This window comes from Pan troglodytes, chromosome X (assembly GCF_028858775.2).
Source record: "Pan troglodytes isolate AG18354 chromosome X, NHGRI_mPanTro3-v2.0_pri, whole genome shotgun sequence".
In the NCBI taxonomy this organism is placed as follows: Eukaryota; Metazoa; Chordata; class Mammalia; order Primates; family Hominidae; genus Pan; species Pan troglodytes.
The window spans coordinates 45,398,157-45,421,945 of NC_072421.2; the positions used below are offsets into that span (position 1 = coordinate 45,398,157).

The 23,789-nt window shown below is 37.1% G+C and overlaps 1 protein-coding gene across 31 annotated transcripts in view; it reads left to right on the forward strand.

Annotated features, from left to right (window-relative positions):
- Window positions 1-23,789, forward strand: part of KDM6A (lysine demethylase 6A) — a 235,034-nt gene that overhangs the window by 84,983 nt on the left and 126,262 nt on the right. For 28 of the 31 annotated variants that reach the window (XR_010154914.1, XR_010154920.1, XR_010154915.1 and 25 more), the window contains 2 exons: window positions 4,027-4,135; window positions 15,316-15,365. Coding sequence is in view for 11 of the 31 variants with exons in the window: in XM_003953973.6 (XP_003954022.2) it covers window positions 4,027-4,135; window positions 15,316-15,365 (159 nt within the window). In the remaining 20 variants the exon portion in view is untranslated. The remainder of the gene's footprint in view (window positions 1-4,026; window positions 4,136-15,315; window positions 15,366-23,789) is intronic. The other 3 variants (XM_063804915.1, XM_063804921.1, XM_063804919.1) reach the window with 1 other exon arrangement.

Genomic DNA, 23,789 nt, shown 5'->3' on the forward strand with positions numbered 1-23,789 from the left:
TTCTCTACCATTTGTAGTCACCCAGCTACTGCAGTTAATCTTTTAAGTTGAAAAGAAAAAAGTTTAAATGTTGCATATATTTAACAATTCTAAAATATTGACAGCGTCCTATTTTAGCAAGGCACTGACCAAGTTCATCATAAAAGATTAATACTGCACATGAAAAAAATTAAATTAGTTACATGTCTGTGTTCACAAGCTCAAAACTTCACCTGTCAGAGTTTAGAAATACGGGGTAAAGGTAACGTTACTTTTCTGGGATAGCTGATTTTTAAAATAATAACAGTGCAGCAGATACCAAGCACAAGTTATATTGAATGTTGTGGAATATGGCACTATGATGGAAATAAAAAACACACCTAAGCTTTCTACGTAGCTGGGAGGATCTTAGTTCATTTATTTCCCTTTTCAGTGTTTTTTTCCCTAGTAGGTAGTAAGGATTATGGATGTGCAATCCACCAGCTATAAACAATTAGAGGATGTAACAATGATTTTTGTGGAGGGTATTGCTTTTATCCTCCTTGCTGCAAGATATTTTATTAGGCTTTTCATTTATAAACATAAGAAATTTTGCTTTCCTAATATTTAGTATATGGATTGAATATTAAGTTGTTTTTAGGCTTTAAGAATTATCTAGGTCTGTACTGTCCAGTATGGTAGCCATTAGCCACATGTTTGTTTAAATATTAAAATGAAATAATTTAAAAATTCACTTGTCCACTTGCACTAACCATGTTTCAAAGTGCTCAATAACCACATGTGTCTAAATGGCTACTGTATTGGACAGTACAGATCATAGGGTATTTGTATCATTGCAGAAATTGCTCTGTTGATTGCTGATGCAACCACAAATAATTTTCTTTCAAATTTCTGACTATCCTTACACTAAAGGTATAGGATGAGTCCTCAGGGGAAAGCATAATAATTCTTTAATGAATTTTTTTTTTTTTTTTGAGACTGAGTCTAGCTCTGTCGCCCATGGTTGGAGTGCAGTGGCGCAATCTCGGCTCACTGCAACCTCCGCCTCCTGGGTTCAAGCAATTCTCTTGCCCCAGCCTCCCGAGTAGCTGGGACTACAGGCGCCCACCACTACGCTTGGCTCATTTTTTGTGTTTTTAGTAGAGACACGGTTTCACTGTGATAGCCAGGATGGTCTCCATCTCCTGACCTTGTGATCCGCCTGCCTCAGCCTCCCAAAGTGCTGGGATTACAGGCATGAGCCACCGCACCCGGCCCTTTTAATGATTTTTATAAGAATAGAAATGATAGAGGTTAATTATGAAAAAAATCTAAAAAATATAGAAAAGTAAAATGAACAAAATACAAGGAAGATTCTGTGTGGGACAACTATATAGACCTTTTTTTTTTTTTTTTGCTGTGACACAGCCCTCAGGAGATCCTGAGAACATGTGCCTGTAGACTTTCTTTTTTTAGTACCTGTTTTATATTCCAGTCCTTCTTCTCTGCAGTTGTGTACAAAGCTACTGTACAGGGATAATTTTACTTGTGTACATTTAAAATTTTAAAAGCAAGAAACAAAAATAATCCTATTGACTGGAGATATTTTTGCTTTATGGAAGTTTATCTGAATGTTGTTCTGAATCTAAACAGTATGTATCTTCTGTTATCATTAGCCTTTTGAGTAAAAATATAAAAATTCTGTGTTTTATTGTAGATTATTGTATGAGTTAGGAATATTGGAAATTATCTCAAGTTATTTATTTTCCTTTAAATGTTCTTTAAAAAGTGTGTTAGATATTTGGCTGTATCTGATATTAGAATTACCTCAGATACTTCAAATAAATTCATGAAGTTTCACTATGAAGTAATACAGAGTGCTTGGCAACTTTCTTCTGCCTTTTTGCTCATTTTCATCTCATTTGATGTTTGGCTCTGTCAGCATCATTGACCACCAACGTTGTTTGGTAGGTGCATGGCAGCTTTATGGGGGAAATTATTAAGAATTTGTTAATCAGGCCTGAGTGTATGGGTACCTGAATTTAAAATCAACCATTCTGGTTTTTACCTGATTTTATATTTCATGATGTTCAGCATTATGTATAATATTAATTTTGGTGTGTTCCTTAGTTTTATGACAAGTAGAAGATAGGCAATTGATGATCAAGGCAGTGGCATGAAGGGTGATAAGAGGAAGTAGAGAATGTTGGCATCTTTTTTGTTTATATCATTAAAGAAAATTTGTGTTTAATGTCTTGAATCCTTTTTACCATGAAAACATAGTTGCTTATAAATTTAATGTTAATCAGCCATATGAAGCTCTCAGAGGAGTAGGAAAGGTTTATAAATAACCTAAGAGTTTAAAAAAAAATACGCTCACTATTATAATGAGAACTTTATTTACAATATTCTTATTAATGTAAAATTAAGAATTCTAATGTATCCCAATAATGTTATGAATTTCTCTGATATTATAAAGCACTGTAATAAATTGTATTTTTATACTCTAGCTATCTGCCAGATAAGAATTATATATGACTTAAATAAAAAGGATTTTGAAATTGCATACCTTCAGATTATAGTAATTTCTGAGACTTCAGTGTAGCATTCAGACTTTTTTAATTATAGGGAAGCAGAAAGATTAATTTTCAGTGATTGTGATTTGGTACATATAGCTAAGAGTAGAACAGGAATTGAAGACAAGTTCTTTTATAAACCCTTAGACTTTAAGGATAATAGACTCAGCCTAGAATTCGCCTTGTTTAGAATGGATTATCCAAACTTGTTGAATATTTATGTGCTTAGGATAGGTAAATGTTAGGATATAAATTTTTAAACTCTATATTAAAGGCTCTGTATTTCACAGGAGAGGAAAAATGAAGGCATTCGAAGTGAGTACTCTGTCCCACATCACATTTTCTTATCTCAACAAAGTTCTTGAAATGGTAGTGAAAGTTTTTTATTGTGATAGAAACTAACCAAGTTTCTTTCTTTGTGGGTACCAAACTTGCAAGTGTTCCTGGGAGTATATCAGAGATTTGAGAATTCACACACATTTCTTACTTTAATGACTCTGGGACACATTATTAACACAGCAATGTTACGGAGCACTTAATTGTTAATGGGAGAAATTTTGACAAAATTATTGGGAACCTTGAGAGAATTAGAGCTTTGTTATTACCCGTGAAGATAAAGAAACAATTAAGTACCTATTGTGTCCTGAACACTGAGATAAAGCCTTAGAGAAGTTTTCTAGTTTTAATCCTTTTATCAGCTCTTTGAGTGTTACTAAAATAGAAAGGATAAATTCCCCAGGATCTCCTGTAGCAAATGACAACTGGAATTTGTCATCAGACTCTAGAACTGGGTTCTTTCCGTTGTTCATTTTCTCCTGCAGTTGTTCTGTGTTATAAAAACGAATTTATATTGTTAAAATAGTGTTATTTTTTTCTTTGGGAGAGGAAATGTGAGAGTGAGAGCATGTGCATGAATTGGAGTTAGGAAGTAAGATCAGAAACAGTTGGTGTGTGAAGTATATCATGTGGAGAAGACAATTGAAAGGCAGTATATGGTAGTTTAAAACTGGTAGAGGTCTGGCAAAAAGTCAGTAAAAGCAGTTCAGTGTAAATTGTAGGTATTTTTATTACTCTAGAGATTCTGTGAGATCTCACATAATTCAATAAAGTTCTTCCCACCTGTGGGAAAGATGCATATTATTTATATTTGAGAGCAGTTTTGTTTATATCAACAGGGACCACAGTAATAATTTAGACTTTCAACTTATGAATAAAATTATCAAAGTGCTCCTATATTATCTTATTTGGCAAGTATTGTTTCCATGTATAGATGGGAAAAGCACTTATGCTATAACTAGTGGCTCTTTTAATAAATACACAGGGAAGCTGTTCCTTCTATAGAATGTTGTATTGAATATGTCTAAGATAGAAGTGAAATTTTCAGTATTGACTTCTTAGGTGATCAAATGGAGGCTATATGCATTATCTTGGGGAGGAAATGTATTTTAGGGCTTTATTTTTTGCTTACATATTTGTATTTTTTTATTTCTAGGCTGTTCGCTGCTATGAATCTCTAATCTTAAAAGCTGAAGGAAAAGTGGAGTCTGATTTCTTTTGTCAATTAGGTCACTTCAACCTCTTATTGGAAGATTATCCAAAAGGTAATTTTTTTCTTGTTCATTATTGTTTGATTTATACATGTGTTGGATTGTAATTATTTGTGCTTTATCAAGAGGATTTTCCTAAGAAATTGTAAGTGCATGAGCAAACTAAACAATGAGGAAGAAAAGTAGAGTAGATGGAAATGGAAATCATCAATAAGTTGGCTATTCAGTAAAAGTGAAAACCACCTGCATGTTCAGTGCAGTTTTGTTCTGCCTTGTGAAAATCCTTGCTCTTGAAAGGCCTTCCCATAGTAGAAAGTGACCCAGTTTGATATAGATATTTGTACATTGATGGATACTTTGGAAAGGTAACAAAAACTCACCATTTTTCTTTATCCTATTTAAAACGTTTGCATTTTAGCTCAAAAATATTTGAATGAAAATCTGATCGTTAAGTAGCTATGTTATTGTAAACAAGTAATACAGAGAGATGATCACAGATGAGCCTTGGATAAAACCAGTTTTTAAAATTTACTTGAAATGTTTTTCCTTTAAGAAATAAGTGAGTTAAATAACTGAAAGTAGTCAGCCCCCTAAGATTTGCCCTTTTTATGGTACCAAGCTGCCAACTCAGACCATTACTCAGGAAGTTAAAAGCACCCGCAAACCCCGCCCTTCCAATACCAAAGAAAAAAATCCACATTAAAAGAAAATTATTATTATGACCAAGAACATTTTAACCTTTTGATGATAGTAAACATTTTGATGTGGAGTGGATGGATGTGTTACGGTTGTTTTCAACAAGTGTGTTTAGAGGGCAAAACACCTGGCAGATAGTTTCAGGGCTAAAGTGAAGGATTGTTAGTATTTCATATTGATGTTTTATTATGCGACTTTTATGTTAGGTCAAGTGAATGTTTTCCTAATGAAAATGCAATTTTAGTCTGAGACAGGCATATTCTGTGAGGTTTGAAATTAGGCTTATTTCTCAGCTTAGCTCTGTTATATACAGCTGCACTACCTTTAACAGATTATATATAAACATCGCTGAGTATCTGTTGTCTAATCTGTAAAAGGGGAGGAGGTGAGGGATGACGCCTCATGGATTTTCAGATTGTGTGACACTGGTTAGTACTTAGCAAAATGGTTTCAGTCCAACAGGGTAATGGGTGTTAATAATTACTTAATACTCCGTTAGATATTTTATTTTTAATTAAAACTGGAAACTTATTTAAAGGAAACTATTGTACCAAAAAATAGATAGAGGCATACCTGGGAGATATTGCAGGTTTGATTTCAGACCCCTGCAATTTATTGCGAATATTGTAATAAAACCAATCAAACAAAATTTTTTTGTTTCCTATTACATATAAAAGTTATGTTTGCACTGTAAGTGTGCAGTAGCATTATGTCTAAAAAATGTACATTAGTTAAAAAAAACTTTCTTGCTAAAAAGTGCTAACAATCAACTGAGCTTTCATCAAGTTGTAATCTTTTTGCTGATGGAGGGTCTTGCATCGTTGTTGATATGTGCTGAGTGATCAGGGTGGTGGTTGCTGCAGGTTGGGGTGGCTGTGGCAGTTTGTTAAAATAAGAAAACATTGAACTTTGTCGCATCGGTGGACTCTTCCTTTCATGAAAGGTTTCTCTGTAGCATATGATGCTGTTTGAAAGCATTTTACTCACAGTAGAGCTTTCAGAACTGGAGTCAGTCCTCTCAACCCTGCCACTACTCTGTTAACTAAGTTTACGTAATTTTCTAAATTTGTTGTTATCATTTCCACAGTGTTCACAGCACCTTTATCAGGAGTAGATTCCATTTCAAGAAACTCCTCTCCCACCGTGCCTGGCCAAAAGAATGATGAATCTTTTCCAGAAGGCTTTCAATTTACTTTCCCGAGATCCATGAGAGGAATCACTATTTATGGCAGCTATGTAGTCTTACAGAATGTATTACTTTAATAAGATTTGAGGCCGGGTGCGGTGGCTCACGCCTGTAATCCCAGCTCTTTGGGAGGCCTCGGTAGGTGGATTACCTGAGGTCAAGAGTCGAGACCCACCTGGCTAACCTGGTGAAACCCCGTCTCTACTAAAAATACAAAAATTGGCTAGGTGCGGTGGTGTGCGCCTGTATTCCCAGCTATTCAGGAGGCTGAGGAAGGAGAATTACTGTCTTATGTGGGCACAGTTAGTGATTCCCCAAAACAATTACAGTAGTAACACCAAAGATCGGTGATCACAGGTCATCATAACAGATAACAATAATAATGAAAATGTATGGAATATTGGTTTACCAAAATGTGACACAGAGCCATTAAGTGAGCACATGGCTGTTGGAAAAATGACACCGATAGACTTGCTCTACACAGGGTTGCTGTGAGCCTTCAATTTGTAAAGAACGCAAATATCTGTGAAGCACAATAAAGCAAAGTGCAATAAAACAGAGTATGCCTGTAGAATTCTGTGCAATCTGCTACTTTTTTATTGCTGCACCTTTATGTAGTTGGAGGACATGCTATTTTGAGAGCATGTAAAGAGAGACCTAGACTTGAAAATTAGGTTTACATATGAGGCTACGTGTACTTGCTACTTAGTGGTTGTTAAACAATAAATCTTTTAACTTTTAACACTATGTTAGACTGTGACTATAGCTTTATTTTTCACGTATATATATATATATATATATATATATATATATATATGTTTTTTTTTTTTTTTAATTTTATTTTTTGAGACAGGGTCTTGCTTTGTCACCCAGGCTGGAGTGCAGTGGCAGAAACATGGTTCACTGCAGCCCCAAACTCCTGGGCTCAAGTGATTCTCCTACCTCAGCCTCCTGAGTAGCTGGAACTAGAGGTGCGTGCCACCACGCCTAGCTATTTTTTGTACTTTTTTTAGAGACAGAGGTCTTGCTTTGTTTCCCAGGCTAGTCTTGAACCCCTGGGCTCCAGCGATCCTCCCACCTCAGCCTCCCAAAGTGTTGAGATTACAGGTGTGAGCCACCATGCCTGGCCACTTAAAAATTTTGGTTATGAAGGTAATGAATCCAAGGAGATTGATCTTGGATATGTGTTTTCTTTTTTGGAAGGGAGGGCATGTGGCAACTAGACTGTGTTAGCAAACTAGCTGGTGAGAGTAATCTAGTAAGGTGAGAGAAGAGAAGGATAATCTAAGGATTTAAGTCCTTGAAAACATGTGCTTCATTTAGTGTTGTGTAGATGACCTGGGCATTGATAGGTAGTCAGCAGCTTGATTAATGTGTAATAGGGGGAAGAGGAAGGAGAAAATGGATGCAGGGGTATGCAAATGTATTCAGTATATTTTAATATTTCAAGCTGGTGGTTTCTATTTCCTAGATGTGTTTTGTTATTTATTTTTTGAAATCCTCTTTGAGGCTTTTTAAGGCACGTTTCCACTTAAAATAAATTCTCTCTCTCTCTCTCTTTTTTTTTTTTTTTTTTTTTTTTTGAGACAGAGTCTCGCTCTGTCGCCCAGGCTGGAGTGCAATGGTGCAATCTCGGCTCACTGCAAGCTCCGCCTCCCGGGTTCACGCCATTCTCCTGCCTCAGCCTCCCGAGTAGCTGGGACTACAGGCGCCCGCCACCACGCCCGGCTAATTTTTTGTACTTTTTAGTAGAGACGGGGTTTCACTGTGTTAGGCAGGATGGTCTTGATCTCCTGACCTTGTGATCCGCCTGCTTTGGCCTCCCAAAGTGCTGGGATTACAGGCGTGAGCCACTGCACCTGGCTAAAATAAAATTCTCTATCTGTTCTCTTCATTGTCTTTCTCCAAGTCCAAAACTAGAATCTGTCTCTAATAGCCCTCTCCCTTCCTCTCCAACACATACTCATACCCTCAAGATTACCAGTTTATAGAGACATTTGTTACCTTTGGCTACCTCCTCCTCCTCTCTTTGGAACTAGTACAGGATAAGAGAACTACTAACCCTGGGCAAATAGACATTTATTTTTAGAGAACACATTATAAACCGTAACTTCCTGGGAGTAAACCATGTAGTAAACGTGTAATTCTGTGAGTGAACTGCTCAGGTATATGTACATAGGCGACTTACTGGCCTTGTTCTTCTGAAGACAGCCCCGTAATTATTTGCCCTGATTCATAGTCATCTTTTCTGTGTAAAGTTTTCTGAGCTTGGCATTTCTCTTGAGTTTAGTTCCTTTAAAAAACAAACAAAAAAAGGCTTCTATTTCTATAGTAGAAAATGGTAGAACCTGTTTTGTGTGTGTTTTGGGCTGTGGTTTTTCTTACCCTTAATTGTCATTTTGCTCTCATCTACTTTCTGTCTTACAAGAATTCCAAGAAACAATTTTGGTCTGAAGATGGTATAATTTGGTAATCATTTATCTTTTCTGTGATTCCAGATGAATTTGATGCAGAAGGAAAAAAGGCTTTGTAAAATATTTTCTTATCTTTTCTGGCTGGTGATATGAATGAAGAGTTTAAAAAAATGTCATGTCACTTTATTTGGTCATTTTACTTGTAGGAATTTATTTTAAGTCTTAAAATAGTAATTGGATAGGGGATTGTGGGAAAATGGAGGCTCAGTGCAGTCAGTCTATTGTTGTAGGTTATGTTCCTCAGTAAGGAGTTTCCTTTATGTTCAACAGCTTTGGAAGGTGGAGGGTAGAACCAGTATTGGACAGAAGGAGAAGTTAAGCTGTGACAGCCTTTACTAACTTCATGGGATGCTTTGGAGCCAGAATGTCCCTTGAGAGCTATACCAAGTTGGGCCAAGATAGCCAGGCCTTTATACTCCAATTATTCCGTATTGAACATGGGCCAGCCTGAGAAGAACTGTGACCAGGGACAAGTTGGCTCTCTGCAACTGAGGCAGCTTCTGTGGAATCTCACAGATAGAGGCTTTCAGCAAGCAGGATTCCCAGCAGTTCTTTCTTGAAGTGGGATATGAGTGCTTCTTTACAGTGTCTACTATACCTCCTTTTTACTCCTAACTCTAAAGCTAACCCATGAACCTCCGAAGCCAAATTGCTGTTGGGGCTCTCAGATAGCTTATAAGCCTTAAACCATGGAGATTATGCAGTGATTTCACTTTTTTGGGTTGGAGGACAACCTGAGAGATACATAACCCTGGGCTGAAGCCCAAGCATATGTATTTAGATGAATATATGTGATGGATCTTAGGAGCAGTTAATAGAAAATATGTGTAAATATCTATAAATATGTGGTAAAATATAGGTGAAGAGAGTCACTGAGGTTAAATTAGTTGATTAGAAAATCAGGTAGCAGCTGGGCACAGTGGCTCACTCCTTTAATCCCAGCACTTTGGGAGGCCGAGGCGGGCGGATCACCTGAGGTCAGGAACTCTAGACCAGCCTGACCAACATGGAGAAACACCGTCTCTACTAGAAATACAAAATTAGCAGGGCGTGGTGGCGCATGCCTGTAATAGCTACTCGAGCGGCTAAGGCAGGAGAATTGCTTGAACCCAGGAGGCGGAGGTTGCAGTGAGCTGAGATTGCGCCATTGCACTCCAGCCTGGACAGTAAGAACGAAACTCCATCTCAAAAAAATAAAAAAAAAATTAGGTAGCAGATTATTTCAAAGTACATAGCAAAATTATAAACAGAAATTATGAGGCAGGAGACTTAAAGGATAGACAGTAAGAACTTCAGAAGTAAAAAATTAGAGGAGTGTAATAATCATTCCTGATATTAATATGAAAACCTTGAAACTCTTAAAAATTGTTTCTTCATATTTTTGAGCTGGAAGTTTTCCCAATTATAAGTTCCCTGAAATTCTAGCCAGTGATAGATTTTTCTTGCATTCTTCCTTCCCTCAAGTAATTGGTCGTTTGTTGCATTTCTGTCACTTTTGGGCAAAATATGCTTTGGTTGTTTCAATTCTTAAGCAGTTACAAATGGCCAGGGCAAGTTACATGCCAAGAGCTGCCAATGTGGAGAAGCCTTAAGTTAGAGCTTGGAGGGTTTTCTTTCTCTTTTTGTCTTTTTTTTTTTTTGAGACGGAGTTTTGCTCTGTCGCCCAGGCTGGAGTCCAGTGGCACGATCTCAGCTCACTGCAAGCTCCGCCTCCCGGGTTCACGCCATTCTCCTGCCTCAGCCTCCTGAGTAGCTGGTACTACAGGCGCCCGCCACCACGCCCGGCTAATTTTTCTATTTTTAGTAGAGATGGGGTTTCACCGTGTTAGCCAGGATGGTCTCGATCTCCTGACCTTGTGATCTGCCCGCCTCGGCCTCCCAAAGTGCTGGGATTACAGGCGTGAGTCACCGCGCCTGGCCCTCTCTTTTTGTCTTTTGTGGGTTGAATGACAGTACTCTATCCTGGAATATTTATAGTATAAGAACATGAAATGTGTGTTTTCCAATCATAGATTTTGTTTGGCTTCTCCAAAATTGTCAATTTTTTAATCCATTTTCTCTAATCATTCAAAAACAGGTTTTAAGCATTGTATGAGGATGTCCAAATAAATGATTTCCCTCATTCTGTATTAAGGACTTTAGAAAATTCTAGTTACAGTAGACTAGGAATTTTTTTATGGATAACTACCTTAAAGATTAGAAATAAGGACTGTGCTTTGGTCAAAAGGATTTTACTAGAGAGACTTTGGTGAGGTGATAGGTACTTGCATACTGCACCTTTAGAGTTTTAATGATTTTTTTTCTGATTAAGAAACAGCACGTTAAGATCCTTCTTAAAATAAGATGCTAAGCATAATGAGGGTAGAGTATAATTGTTTATAAAATGTGTAAACGAGTAGAAAGATCGCTATGGAAGAAATGGAACAAATGCTCATGGAAGAAATGGCTCAATTACAAATCTGTTCCTGCCATTTAGAGTATTAACTTTGTGACTTTGAATTTGAGCATTCATATTTATTTCTCAGTTTACCATATTTTTGTATGGATGCCATGTTTCTCCCAACTGATAATTACATGGACTTCTTTTTAAAAATATTTTATTTTTTCTCTTTAATTTTTTATTTCTTTGGGGTTTTTTTTGTAACATCTTTTCACATCACATGGACTTCTTATACTTCAGTTTTATTTGCTTCAAAAGACATCATACTGTCTTTTTAAAGGTTCCCCAATCCTAAAAGAGAATTTTATGAAGCCAGATGATATATATAATTAATCAAATTATTGAAAGTATGCCCTCCAAATTTGTGGAAATTCTGTAATATCATTACAAGGGCAATCTCCAGGTTTGATATGGTGACTGCACAAAATTGTCAGGGACCAAGTCTTCTGTTTTCAGAATGTTTTTAGGTACAAGTATTAAATACCTGATTCTAGCTTAAACAATAAGGACATTTATTACCTCACATAATAGGAAGTTCATAGGTGGATTTTTCTCCAGGCATGGTTTGAAGTCTAGAAGGATCCAGTTACTTTTCAGTCTGTTTCTTCTGTGCTGTGGGCTTCATCCCAAGATAGTTCCCTCGTGGTGGCAGTTGGTAATATATGCTTCCTTGTTCACATCCATTAGTAGACAGAGAACCTTTTTCATGTCTGTCATCTATAAATCAGTGGTGATTGGGCCACCTGAGCTCATGTGCCCATTTCTGGGCTAAAACAATCACCGAGATTGCCAGGAAACCGATAACCTTTTCAAATCAATAACGGGGATTGAGAGTGTGGTTAGAAATGAATGTGAGAATATCAGCCACACCATTGACTACACAAACTCTTGCTTGACTATTTTTTTTCTACAGCTGGTTTGATAAATTTGGTTTGCTTTTCTTTTTAGCAGACCATTAATTAATGACCTTTATAAACTAGCTACCCTCATGCATGAAGAACTAGGAAATGGGAGATGGCTTAAAACCAGTTCTTCACCACAACTGGAAAAATTTCTCATAGTCTAACGTCCTTCCAGTGATAGGTTGGTTGGCATCATCTTTATGCAAAAAAGATGAGCATTATTCATATGTAAAAGTTACTTTTTCAGATATGTGATGATGTTTTTGGGTAATGTTTCTGTAATTTGAACATATTCAGAATGTTCTTTATATGATTTTATATATATTTTGGCAATTTACAATAAAATGAAAACATTTCATATAGAGTTTCAGAAAACATTAACTTCCATTTTTGGTAAATCTTCTTTTATTCAGCATCTCATATATTGTAAGGTCAGCCGAGAGAAAGGAAAAATAGACCCAAAGTCAGGCGAGTAAGTTTATTGAACCTGCTGGCTGCTCCACCACAGACAGAGGAGGCAGCCCTGAGCTTACAAAATGAGGGGTTTATATGGGGGAGAGAGACCCTGGGGTCGTTTGTTGGTTAACTTTGCCATATATAACCTTGTGACATTTATGGTAGTAGCCAGATGAAGGAACTTACAGGAGGGTTTAGGTAAAGTTTGTTTATGCTTCCCACGACCTCCCCTGTGCAGTCTGGATGGTTTGTAATTGGGGTTTGTTTATCGCAGCAAGGTCTGATAAGTCTGCTGGCTCCACTGGGGCGCCTGGATAAGAGCTTAGAAAAGTAAAGAGGCTGGGGGAAGGGTGAACGGCACAGAGAAGGGTTGCAGGGCGTTAAGGCAAGGGGTGGGCAGTACGCAGGGGTTTGGGGGGAGTGTTGGCAATACCAAGAAGCTTTTTTGGGGCGGTTTGTCCCTAACATATATAATCAGAAGATAATGTTTTATTTACTGCTTTGTTGAAGAAACAACTTGGTCACTAGTGAAGGGTAACATGCAGTGTGTTGTAAAATGTTTTTTTGCTAGTTTCCGATCCTTAAATTGAGCAGCGTATTATACTTAAGTAGAATGTCTAAAAACCTATATATGGTTTAAAGACTATTAAAATTGACACCTGTCTACCTACTCTACAAGTTGAGAAATAGAATGATACTGCTACCACAAGCCTGTGTTCTCTCCAGTTGCATCCTCCTCCCTTCCTCTGTAGGTGTAACCCATGCCTGGCTGTGATGTTCAGTGTTCTCTTGCCTTTCTTTCTTTTTTTTTTTAATCCACTGATAAAAGTATCCCTGAACAAGATATTGTTTATCTTTGGAAAGCTGAATAGCAGGCACGAACATAGCTATGTAAGGAAGGGGCCATATTGTCACTATTAGAGGAGGCTCTTGGGAGAAGTAAAACTAAAGAAGAGATTTTAGCGTTATAATGTGGCTTCTGGTTCCTCAACAGTTTACAAGAGCCACTTTTGGGGAAGGCAGTGTGCTGGGGCATGTGTGACTCTTGGCAAACATAATACCCATAATTAGGACATATGACATGACCAATATGAACCAGGAAAATCTGGTCAGGAATATGATCAGAGAGAGTGGGTTATTCAGAAGTAAATCAAATCAGGCTGGTCATAGTGGCTCACGCCTGTAATCCCACACTTTGGGATGCCAAGGCAGGTGGATCACTTGAGGTCGGGAGTTCGAGACCAGCCTGGCCAACATGGTGAAACCCCGCCTCTACTAAAAATACAAAAATTAACTGGGCGTGGTGGCACGCGCCTGTAATCCCAGCTACTCAGGAGGCTGAGGCAGGAGACTCACTTGAACCTGGGAGGCGGAGATTGCAGTGAGCCAAGATCACCCCACTGCATTCCAGCCTGGGCAACAAAGTGAGACCCCATCTCAAAAAAAAAAAAAAAGTAAATCAAAGCAGAACATTAACACTTTTGGGAGCCTTCACATCATCTATTTTGTAGAATATAGAGGGGAGAATAGAAACTTTATCAGAACATGGTCAAAATAAAGCCAAGCCCAGTTAAGAATCTGGGCCAGGTTTATCTGGGTATTTGGTCCTCAGGTTGAGAAGAGGTTACAAGAGCAGCAGAATTTTAATGATAAGCCTCAGTGACTTGGATCTGGGGCATAGCTGCTGTCCTGGGATCACCCTTTTTCTTCATCTTGGGTATTCCCATGGCCTCTTGTCTCTGTTGTGTCTCCTGCTTTCAATAAACCATATCTTCTTCTTTCTTGTATATACTCTCCTTTAAGGGGAGCATATTTGTCAGATTTTTCTTCAGGAAAGTTATTTGGGAGATAATTTTCTTTGGAGACTTTGCATATCTGAAAATACCTTTATTCTACCCTCCTAATAGATCGCTTGACTGGATATATAATTTTAGGTTGGAAATAATTTTCCTTCAGAATTTTGAAAACATTGTTCTGTTGCCTTATTTCTAGAATTACATATCTGTTGTAGGACCCTTCAAACTACCAAGTCATAGCCTTCTTTTCTGGGAATTTTTTTGGAATTATTTCCTGAATTTTCTTTTTTCCTTTTATTCTTTCTTTTTGGGGCTCTATTATTGATATGTTAGACCTCTGGGGCACAGTTTTTCTAATTTTCTGTTTTTGTCCTTTTTGTTTATTTTTTGAGAGATTTCTTCAATTTAACTTTTAATCTTTTTATTGAATTATTTATTTCTCCTATCGTACTTTAATCTACCGAATTTAATTTTTTTCTAGAGCATCCTGTTTGTTCTCCTGCACACACCCCCTTTTCACCCCCCTCAATGAAAACAATATTTTCCCTTACCTAAGAGTAGTAAGAATTTTTTGAAGTATATTTTCCCCTGCATAGTAGTCATTATTTTTTCTTTTAGGTTGTCTTTTTTTCTTTTGTGTTAGTTTCTTCTTGGTTAGAGGCTTTCTTTAGATGTCTGATAATTCTTAGCTGTCCATATTTCATAATTGGAATAATTGAGAACTGGAGGCTCTGAACATGGGATTGCGATTGCGGATCTCTGAATATGATATCCGTGGCCTTTTGTTGGAGAATCTCTGCATTTTTTGGTCAGATTGCCTAAACAACATCAAGTGTTGAGTGAGAGAGTTGAGGGAGCCAATTGCTTCTCAAATAGTTTTTATCCTGGTCTTCCATATCTTAGCTTGTGAACTGTAAACCACAAATTTAAAAAATCCTTTTCTAGCTGATCAGAAAAATATTATGCCCCCATGTTTTCATCTAGTAGTTTTATGGGCTTCTTTTTATATCTAACTCTCTTAATCCTCCACCAGTTTTGATCTTTGAGGAAGGTCGAGTTGATCTAAGGGGTTAGCCTAGATGCTGTTCAAGTGCAGATCTGAGATTTGACCATGGTTTTACGTTTCTGAACCGGGGGGGGGCCCAGAATTTTAAGTTGTTTGGTCTGAAATATCACTATCTACTGGGAGGTGGGTGTGGTGGGAATCTTGTTACAGTGTTTGTTAAGTGTATTATTGACTTTAAAGTGAGACATAATTATGACTCATAATTATTTTCCTTTCAGCATTATCTGCATACCAGAGGTACTACAGTTTACAGTCTGACTACTGGAAGGTTAGTGCACATTTGCATGCTGATTTCATGTTTGTGTTTTGGGCAGATTATTGCCAGTTATACTCAAAATTAATTGAGCTCTTGCTTTTTTTTGTTAATTACTTAAAATATTGCTTCTAGGGGAAAGGTATTGGAAAAGGGTTGAGAGTATTTATGTTTGTGCTGTCTTGTATGACTCTCCTTGTATTTTATTAAGAATTAGATTCCTCTGACACATTTTACTGGTCAAATGTAATAGAAGTGTGATAAGTAAAAATCAAGCAAAACTAAACAAATAACAATAACAAAATGATTCCTTGGTTTTCTTTTCTAAAGTTGGTACCTGGGAGTAAAAGAAGGCTGAAGACGTGTATATCAGGCTAAAATGGGAAGGTGTAATGGGAAAGTTATGATAAACTCTTTCTTGGTGTACTCTGTTTATAATTGGAGCTTTGAGGAGAGCTGAACCTATTTTTTAGAAGACCTACCTAAATGAAAGACTGTGCATAGCAGTGAAACAATTAATCATCCACTTTCTTATCTTAATTTAAGCAGTGATTAAGCATGATCTTTTACATCATGTTTACTTTTAAGTTTATTGAGCAGTGAGGTTTTTTTTTTTTAAATATGAATTGCTGTTTCAGATTTTTTGTGGATTTTATTTTTCTTTTGGTTAATTTATCTTTCTTTTTGAAGTAGGTACTTATTCCAGTCTTATATAGACTGGCTTTGTCTGGAAAAGCCCTTCAACAGTCAGCCTATGCAGAGATTTTGAGAACACCGTGTAGAGGTTTTAGACATATATGTATATATTTTTTTCTTTTTTAAGTCTTTTGAAAATATCTTCTCTAATCTCTGGCTTTTTTTTAAAAGCTTTATCACATGCTATAAAATTATAGCTTAATTCACATGCTATAAAATTATAGCTTTATTCACATGCTATAATTCACATGCTATAAAATTCAGCTGTTTTAACTATACAAATCAGTGATTTTTAGTAAATTTTCAGAGCTGTGCAGCTGATAGAGGCAGGAGGCAGACAAAGGTCTAGACAGATAGGGAAGGGTCCCTGGAGAATCACTGATCCACCCAGCCCACAGGTGTTTACACCAGATGTTTTGTGCAGATAAGGGAACCTGCACAGGGGGCTTGCCTGGGCATGCCTGCAGTGGACTGGAGGTCCACATGCACTGGGGGAATGGGGTGGAGCCACCAATAATTTGAGCCTTATACAGGGGAGGATCCTGGCCTCTTCAACTCGTGTGCTGGGGCCCTGGTATTCAGTTTGTGAGGTGGAAACCTGCTGGCAGGACCCCCTTTCTTTGCTGATAGCTTTCCTTTTGCTTAATAAATTTTGTCTTCCTCACCCTTCAATGTGGCTGCATGCCTAATTCTTCCTGGTTGTGAGACAAAAATCCAGATTAGCTGAGCTAAGGGGCAAAAAATCCTGCATCACAGCCATCATCACAGTCTTATTTACCTCCCTGGAATGAAACCTCACATATATCCCCAGCCCTGGCAACCACCAGTCTACTTTCTGTCTTTATATATTTGTCTTTTCTGGATATTTCATATAAATGGAATCATATAATATATGGTCTTTTGTGGCTGGCTTCTTTAACTTAGCATATGTTTTCAAGGTTCATATATGTTATAGCATGAATATTTTATTCTTTATTTCCTGATAATATAGTCACCCCTCAGTATCCGTGGGGCATTGGTTTCAGGACCCCTCATGAATACCAAAATCCATGGATACTCAAGTTCTTTATATTAAATGATAAAGTATTTGTATATCACCTCTACACATCCTCCCATATACTTTAAATCATTTCTAGATCACTTATAATACCTAATAAAATGTGAATGCCATGTAATTGATTGCTATACTGTATTGCTTTTTAGTTTGTATTATTTTTTATTATTGTTATTTTTTTCCTGAATATTTTTGATCTGCAGATGCGGAACCCATGGATACAAAGGGCTCACTGTATTCCATTGGATCAATATACCACAGTTTGTTTATCCTTTCGTCAGTTGATGGGCATTTGGGTTGTTTCATTTTTTGGCTATTGTGAATAATACTGCTGTGAACATTTGTGTACAGGTTTTTGTGTGACATAATATTTTCAGTTTTCTTGGGTAGGTACTGAGAAATGGAATTGTTGGATTATAGGGTAAATCTGTGTTTAGCATTTTGGGAAACTGCCAAAACTTTTTTCCCCTATGTCTGTACCATTTTACATCCCTGCCAGTAATGTGTGAGGGTTCCAGTTTCTCTGTATCCTACTCAGCACTTTTAATTATCTAATTTTTGAGTGTACTAGTTTTTTAGTGTGCCTAGTGGGGTAGAAAATAAACTTTTAAACTTTGGTAAAGTCCAGTTTATCAGCTTTGTAACACAACTTTTTATTGCTTGTGTTTTTGTTGTTGTACCTAAGAAATCTTTGCCTAACTCAAGGTCATGAAGACTTACTCCATAGTTTATTTAATCAGGTGCTTCAGTGCTTTGCTTTTACAGAGTGCTTCAGTAAATAGTCTAGTAAAAGTGTCTCTCTCTCTCTCTATATATAGTTTTTTAGAGACAAGGTCTTGCTCTCTTGCACAGGGTGGAGTGCAGTGGTGCAATCAGAGCTCACTGCAGCCTTGAATTCCCGGGCTCAAGTGAATCCTCCTGCCTCAGCCTCTCGAGGAGCTGGGACTGCAGGTGCACACCACCATGCTCGGCTAATTTTAAAATTTTTTTTTTGCAGAAATAGAATCTCACTATATTACTCAGGCTGGTCTCAAACTCAATCACTGGCCTCAAGTAATTCTCCCACCTCGGCCTCCCAAAGTGCTGGGATTACAGGTGTGAGCCACCGCACTTGGCCTGTCTTTTAATACTTTTGTTAGTGATTCTTTAGTATAGATTCCTTTAAAAGTGGGATCATTGTGTTGAAGGGTATTTGCTCCTTTGGGATTGAACCATTTGCATTTATTTCAACAATGTATGCAAGTGCTTCTTTCTTTTTGGTCTTAATCAAGAACCTTTTTGTCAGCAGACTTGCCAGTTTGATAGGTGAGAAATGGTATTTTATTATAATTTAAATTTACATTTTCTTAGTTGTTAGTGAGATTGAACTTTTTAAAAATTGAAGTGTAAAGACTATTTGAATTTCTTTTTCTTTGAAATATTTGTTCATGTCTCTTGCCCATTTTTTTATTAGGTCATTGTTTTACTGTTTTATGTAGCTATATAACATGTATTAGGCATATTTATCCTTTATCTGTGACATTAGTTGAAGCTACTGTTGCCCAGTTTGAGATTTGTTGTTTTGCTTTGTTTTTGTGTGTTTGTGTTTGCCTGTGCAGAAGTTTTCTATTTCTGTGTAGTCAGATTGATCAGTCTTCTACATTGCCCTTGTATTTTGAATCATAGGATGGGTTTCTTCTCATTCCCAGGTGTTAGAGAAATTCACCCACATTTTCTTTCAGTACTTGAATGGTTTAATATTTTACATTTAAATTTCTGATCCGTTTGGGTTTTATCCTTGACTTACAGTGTGAACAATATTTAAGATTATCTTTTTTCTTATGACTGGTTATCCCAAAGATATATTTTTTAAAAATTCATTTTTTCCTCTGCTGATTTGAGATGTTGCCTTAATTGTATACTAAATGTTCATACGCAGTTTTGTCTGTGCATTTTGTGGCATGCTTTGTTCATGAACTAATACAAAAGTATTTTACTAACAGAGATTTTATAATATGTTTTAATGTATGGTAGTGCTAGGGCACCCTTTCCCCACTGTTCTTGCTTCTAGGATTTTCCTGGCTGTCGTTGGTGGCTTGTTTTTCCAAATAAACTTTCTAATTAACTTGTCTAGCTTCACAAAAAATACCTGATAATTTATTTTCTGTAGCTTTTTTGAGATATATTTAACATTATTTTAAGCATTTTTTGAGATATGATTTACATTATTTGAGATTTGACAACTTAAATAGTTGTATAACCATTACCATAATGAAGATATAGAACATTTTCCATCACCCAAAGTGTTTCCCTTGTGCCATTTTCCTACTCTTGATCTCTGGTCCCAGGCAACCACTTCTCTGCTTTCATCCCTTTAGTTTTGTCTGTTCTGGAATATCATGTAATGGGTTTTAAACAGCATATATTCTTTTGTTTTTGATAGCTTTCATTTGGCATGCTTTTACTGAGATTCATCCATGTTGTGTGTATCAGTAGTATGTTCTTTTTCATTGTTAAGTAGGATTTCATAGAATGGATATGCCACAGTTTTTCTCAGTTGATAAGTAGTTGGATTGTTTTCAGCTTTTGGTTATTATGAATAAAGTGCTGTGAATATTATTTGTCTTTGTGTGGACATGGATTTTCATTTGTCTTGGTATATATACCTATGATTTGGGAGTGCTGAATTGCTTTGCGGTTTTAGGTTTAACCGTCAGATTTTTTCAAAGTGGTTATACCATTTTATATTCCAACCAGCAGTGAATGAGATTTCAGATGTTCCATATCTTCGTTAGCACTTGGTATTGTCAGTCTTTTTAACTTTAGCCCATCTGCCCATTCCTGTTTTTTCTTCTTTCTTGTTTTCTTTCTTTCTTTCCGCCTCAATCTTTTTAACTTTAGCCCATCTACCTATTCTCCTTCCCTTCCTCCTCTCCCTCCCTCCCTCTTCCCTTCTTCTTTCTTTTCTTTCCTTCTCTTCTTCCTTTCCTTCCTGTTGTTCTTCCTTATCTTCTTCCTCTTCTTCATTGAGTTTTATGGGTTCTTTATATACTCTGGATAAATGCCCTTTGTCAGATACTTGTTTTGGAATTATTAGTCTCTGGTTCATCTTTTCATTTTCTTACTAGTGTCTTTTGAAGAGCAAATGTTTATTGTTTCAATGAGGTCCATTTAATTACTTTTTTTTTCTTTTACAGCTTGTGCTTTTTGTGCTAGGAAATCTTTGTGTATCCCAAGATCATAAAAGATTTCCTCACCTTTTAAATTCTGTTTCGGCCTGTGATACATTTCAAGTTGTTTATGATGTGAGATAGCATCAGTGGTCCCCCCCACCCCCTACCCCAATAGCTACCTAGTTTTTCCAGCATTATTTGTTGAAAAGACTACACTTTCAAAATCTAGCATTTCTTCTTTGAAAAATATCAACGTACAATTTAGTTTACTGTTTCTAGATTCTCTATTATGTTCCAGTGATCTGTGTGTCTGTTTTTAAGCCAATATCATAGTTTTGTTTACTATGTTCTTGAAATCAACCAATGTAAGTTCCCTGTATTATTTTTTTCTTTCTTTCTTTCTTTCTTTCTTTTTTTTTTTTTTTTTTTTTTTTTTTGAGATGGAGTCTTTCTCTGTCGCCTAGGCTGGAGTGCAGTGGCACGATCTTGGCTCACTGCAACCTTCGCCTCCCAGGTTCAAGTGATTCTCCTGCCTCAGCCTCCCCAGCAGCTGGAACTATAGGCCCACGCCACCACGCCTGGCTAATGTTTTGTATTTTAGTAGAGACAGGGTTTCACCATGTTGGCCAGGATGGTCTCGATCTCTTGACCTCGTGATCCGCCTGCCTCGGCCTCCCAAAGTGCTGGGATTATAGGCATGAGCCACCGCCCGCATCTGGCCCCAAGTTCCCTATATTCTTTTTCAAAATTGCTTTGGTTTTTCTAGGTCTTTTGCCTTTGCATATAAAGTGCAGAAACGGTATAATTCGGTATAATTCTGCTAGGATTATATTGGAACTACATGTGCTAAGTTAGGAAGAATTTGTCATCGGTAATATTGCATTTGCTTGTTCGTGAACATGGCATATTTCACCCTGTATTTAGCCTTCTTTAAGACTCTACAGCAATACTTCATAGTTCTTATCACATATGTTTTACGTTTGTTTTTTTTTATGCTATTGTGATTGGAGTGGTTGTAAAATTTTATTTCCAATTGTTTTATTGCTATTATATAGGAACGTTTATTATTGCATACTGATCTAGTATCCTACTGTCTTACTAAATTATATTGTTCTAGTCATGTTACTCTAGATAGGATTTTCTACATACATTATGCGGTCTGCAAATAAAGAAAATTTTATTTTTTGTTTTCTTATTTGTGGATGCCCGTTAGTTTTTTTCTTGCCTTGTTGAACTGGCTAGGACCTCCCATACAATGTTGAATGGAAGGGGACATCCTTGTTTTGTTTCTCTGGGGAAAAACATTACATTTTTACTGTTGAATGTGATACTAGCTGTAGGGTTTTTGTAGACTAATATTGAAGATGTTCCCTTCTGTTGCTAGTTTACTTCGAGGGCTCTTCCCTCTTCCCCCTACTTCATGTTTTTATAATGAATAGTGTGAGGATATAGGAAAAAACTCAGTTCCTCCTATACTCTCACAACACAGAACATTTCTGTAACAAAATGTGTGTGGGTTTTCCCCCTGCATACCTGGCAAGCAATCAGTTCTGCAGTGGCTGCTGGTGTCCTCTAATTCAGTTCAATTCTGACATTATCTACCTGGAGATAGTTTCAGATCCCACAGAGTGAGAGCTAAGTCCCACAAGACTACCCCCACTTCAGATGCCATTGCAGGCCTCCGGAACTTTTGAATGACTGGCTATATAAATCGGGGTTCCCATGACCTACTCCTTGGTTCCATTAATCTGCCAGAGTGGCACAGACCTCAGCAAACAGTTAGGGTTTACTGTTTTATTATAATGGGTACAGATGAAGAGATGCATAGGATGAGGTCATGTGGGAAGTGGCATGGAGCCTCCATGCCCTCTCTGGGCATGTCACCCTCTAGGGACTTCCGCTTGTGCAGCTATCCAGAAGCTCTCCAAACCCTGTCCTTTTGGGTTTTTATGGAGGCATTATTATGTAGGCATGACTGATTAAATGATTGGCCACTGGTGATCAGCTTAACCTTCAGTCCCTTTCCTCTACCCAGAGGTTGGAGAATGGGGCTGAAAAGTCCCAACGTTCTAATCATGCTTTGCTCTTTGCTGTGACCAGCCCCCATCCTGAAGCTACATAGGGGGCCGCCTGCCCTGAGTTATCTCATTACAGCCCCCAACCTGAAGCTACATAGGAGGCTGCCTGCCCTGAGTTATCTCGTTAGCATAAAAGAGACACTCAGGGCTGGGCGCAGTAGCTCACCCAGTAATAATCCCAGCACTTTGGGAGGCCGAGGTGGGCACATCACCCGAGGTCAGGAGTTTGAGTCCAGCCTGGCCAACATGGTGAAACCTCATCTCCGCTAAAAATACAAAAATTAGCTGGGCGTGGTAGTGCTTCCTTGTAATCCCAGCTACTGGGGAGGCTGAGGCAGAGAATCGCTTGAACCCGGGAGGCAGAGGTTGCAGTGAGCCGAGATCATGCCACTGCACTCCAGCCTGGGCAACAGAGTCTAAAGTAAATAAACAAAACCGACCTTTTTCTTATTTTTTTTTTCCACTTTAAGAAAAGAAAGAAAAGGTTTTGAATTCTGGAAGCAATGCCTATCTGAATAGAACCATTGATTAAACGTTATGGTAACATGGAAGGATGGAGAACAGTGTTTCAGTTTGAAAAACTAGTTGGTCTGTTATAAGATATGCAGGATGTGTATTTTTTTTGTACATTGATTGATTAAAGTATTTGTGGGTACAGTTTTTTAAAATAGTGATCAATTCATTATTTTTTTATAACCCTAATTTTATAAAGGGTTTGATAGAGTTGTGCTAAAATTTAGTTTGGGACACCGAAAAAAATTGATTATTAAATTTAACATACATACTATCTATATGAATGTAAATATCAGAGGGCTTTATAATATTACTGCTGAAGAATATCACATAGTATTAGGTTGGCGCAAAAGTGATTATGGTTTTTGCCATTACTGCAGTTACTTTTGCATCTAATATTCAGTTTGTTGAAGAGATTAATTCACATTTTTTGGGTACGCTAATTATAGATAATTCTTATCCTTAAAACAGTTTCACTAAAAAGTTCTAAATAATACTATTTTACTGCCTGATTCAGCATATGCTTGAAAATTATATTGTACTTCTTACCAGCCCTGAATTTGTGCTGGCTGTATTTTCCTAATTGGGCCTGATTGGTAAGGTTTTCTTCTGTATGGTCTTATTTTTTCATCAGTATTGTACTGGTGTGGGATTATGGGTTAATGTCAGGTAGGAGAGAAATATTGAAGAGAGAATTTTTGTAACAGGAGAACTCAAGGTTCTTCTAATTCAGATTTGTTTTTTGAATTCAGAAATATATTCAGTATTTAAATATATCAGTCTGGAAGTGCTTCATAATATGAAAATATTTAGAACCTGTAAGGAAGACAGAACTATAATTAATATTTCAACAAGTTTATTGCTTAACCTGAATTTTTTTTAAAAGCCTAACTTTTTTGCTTAGAAGAGACCAAGAGAGTGAGCTCTTTTAAAGAAAAGTTAAAAA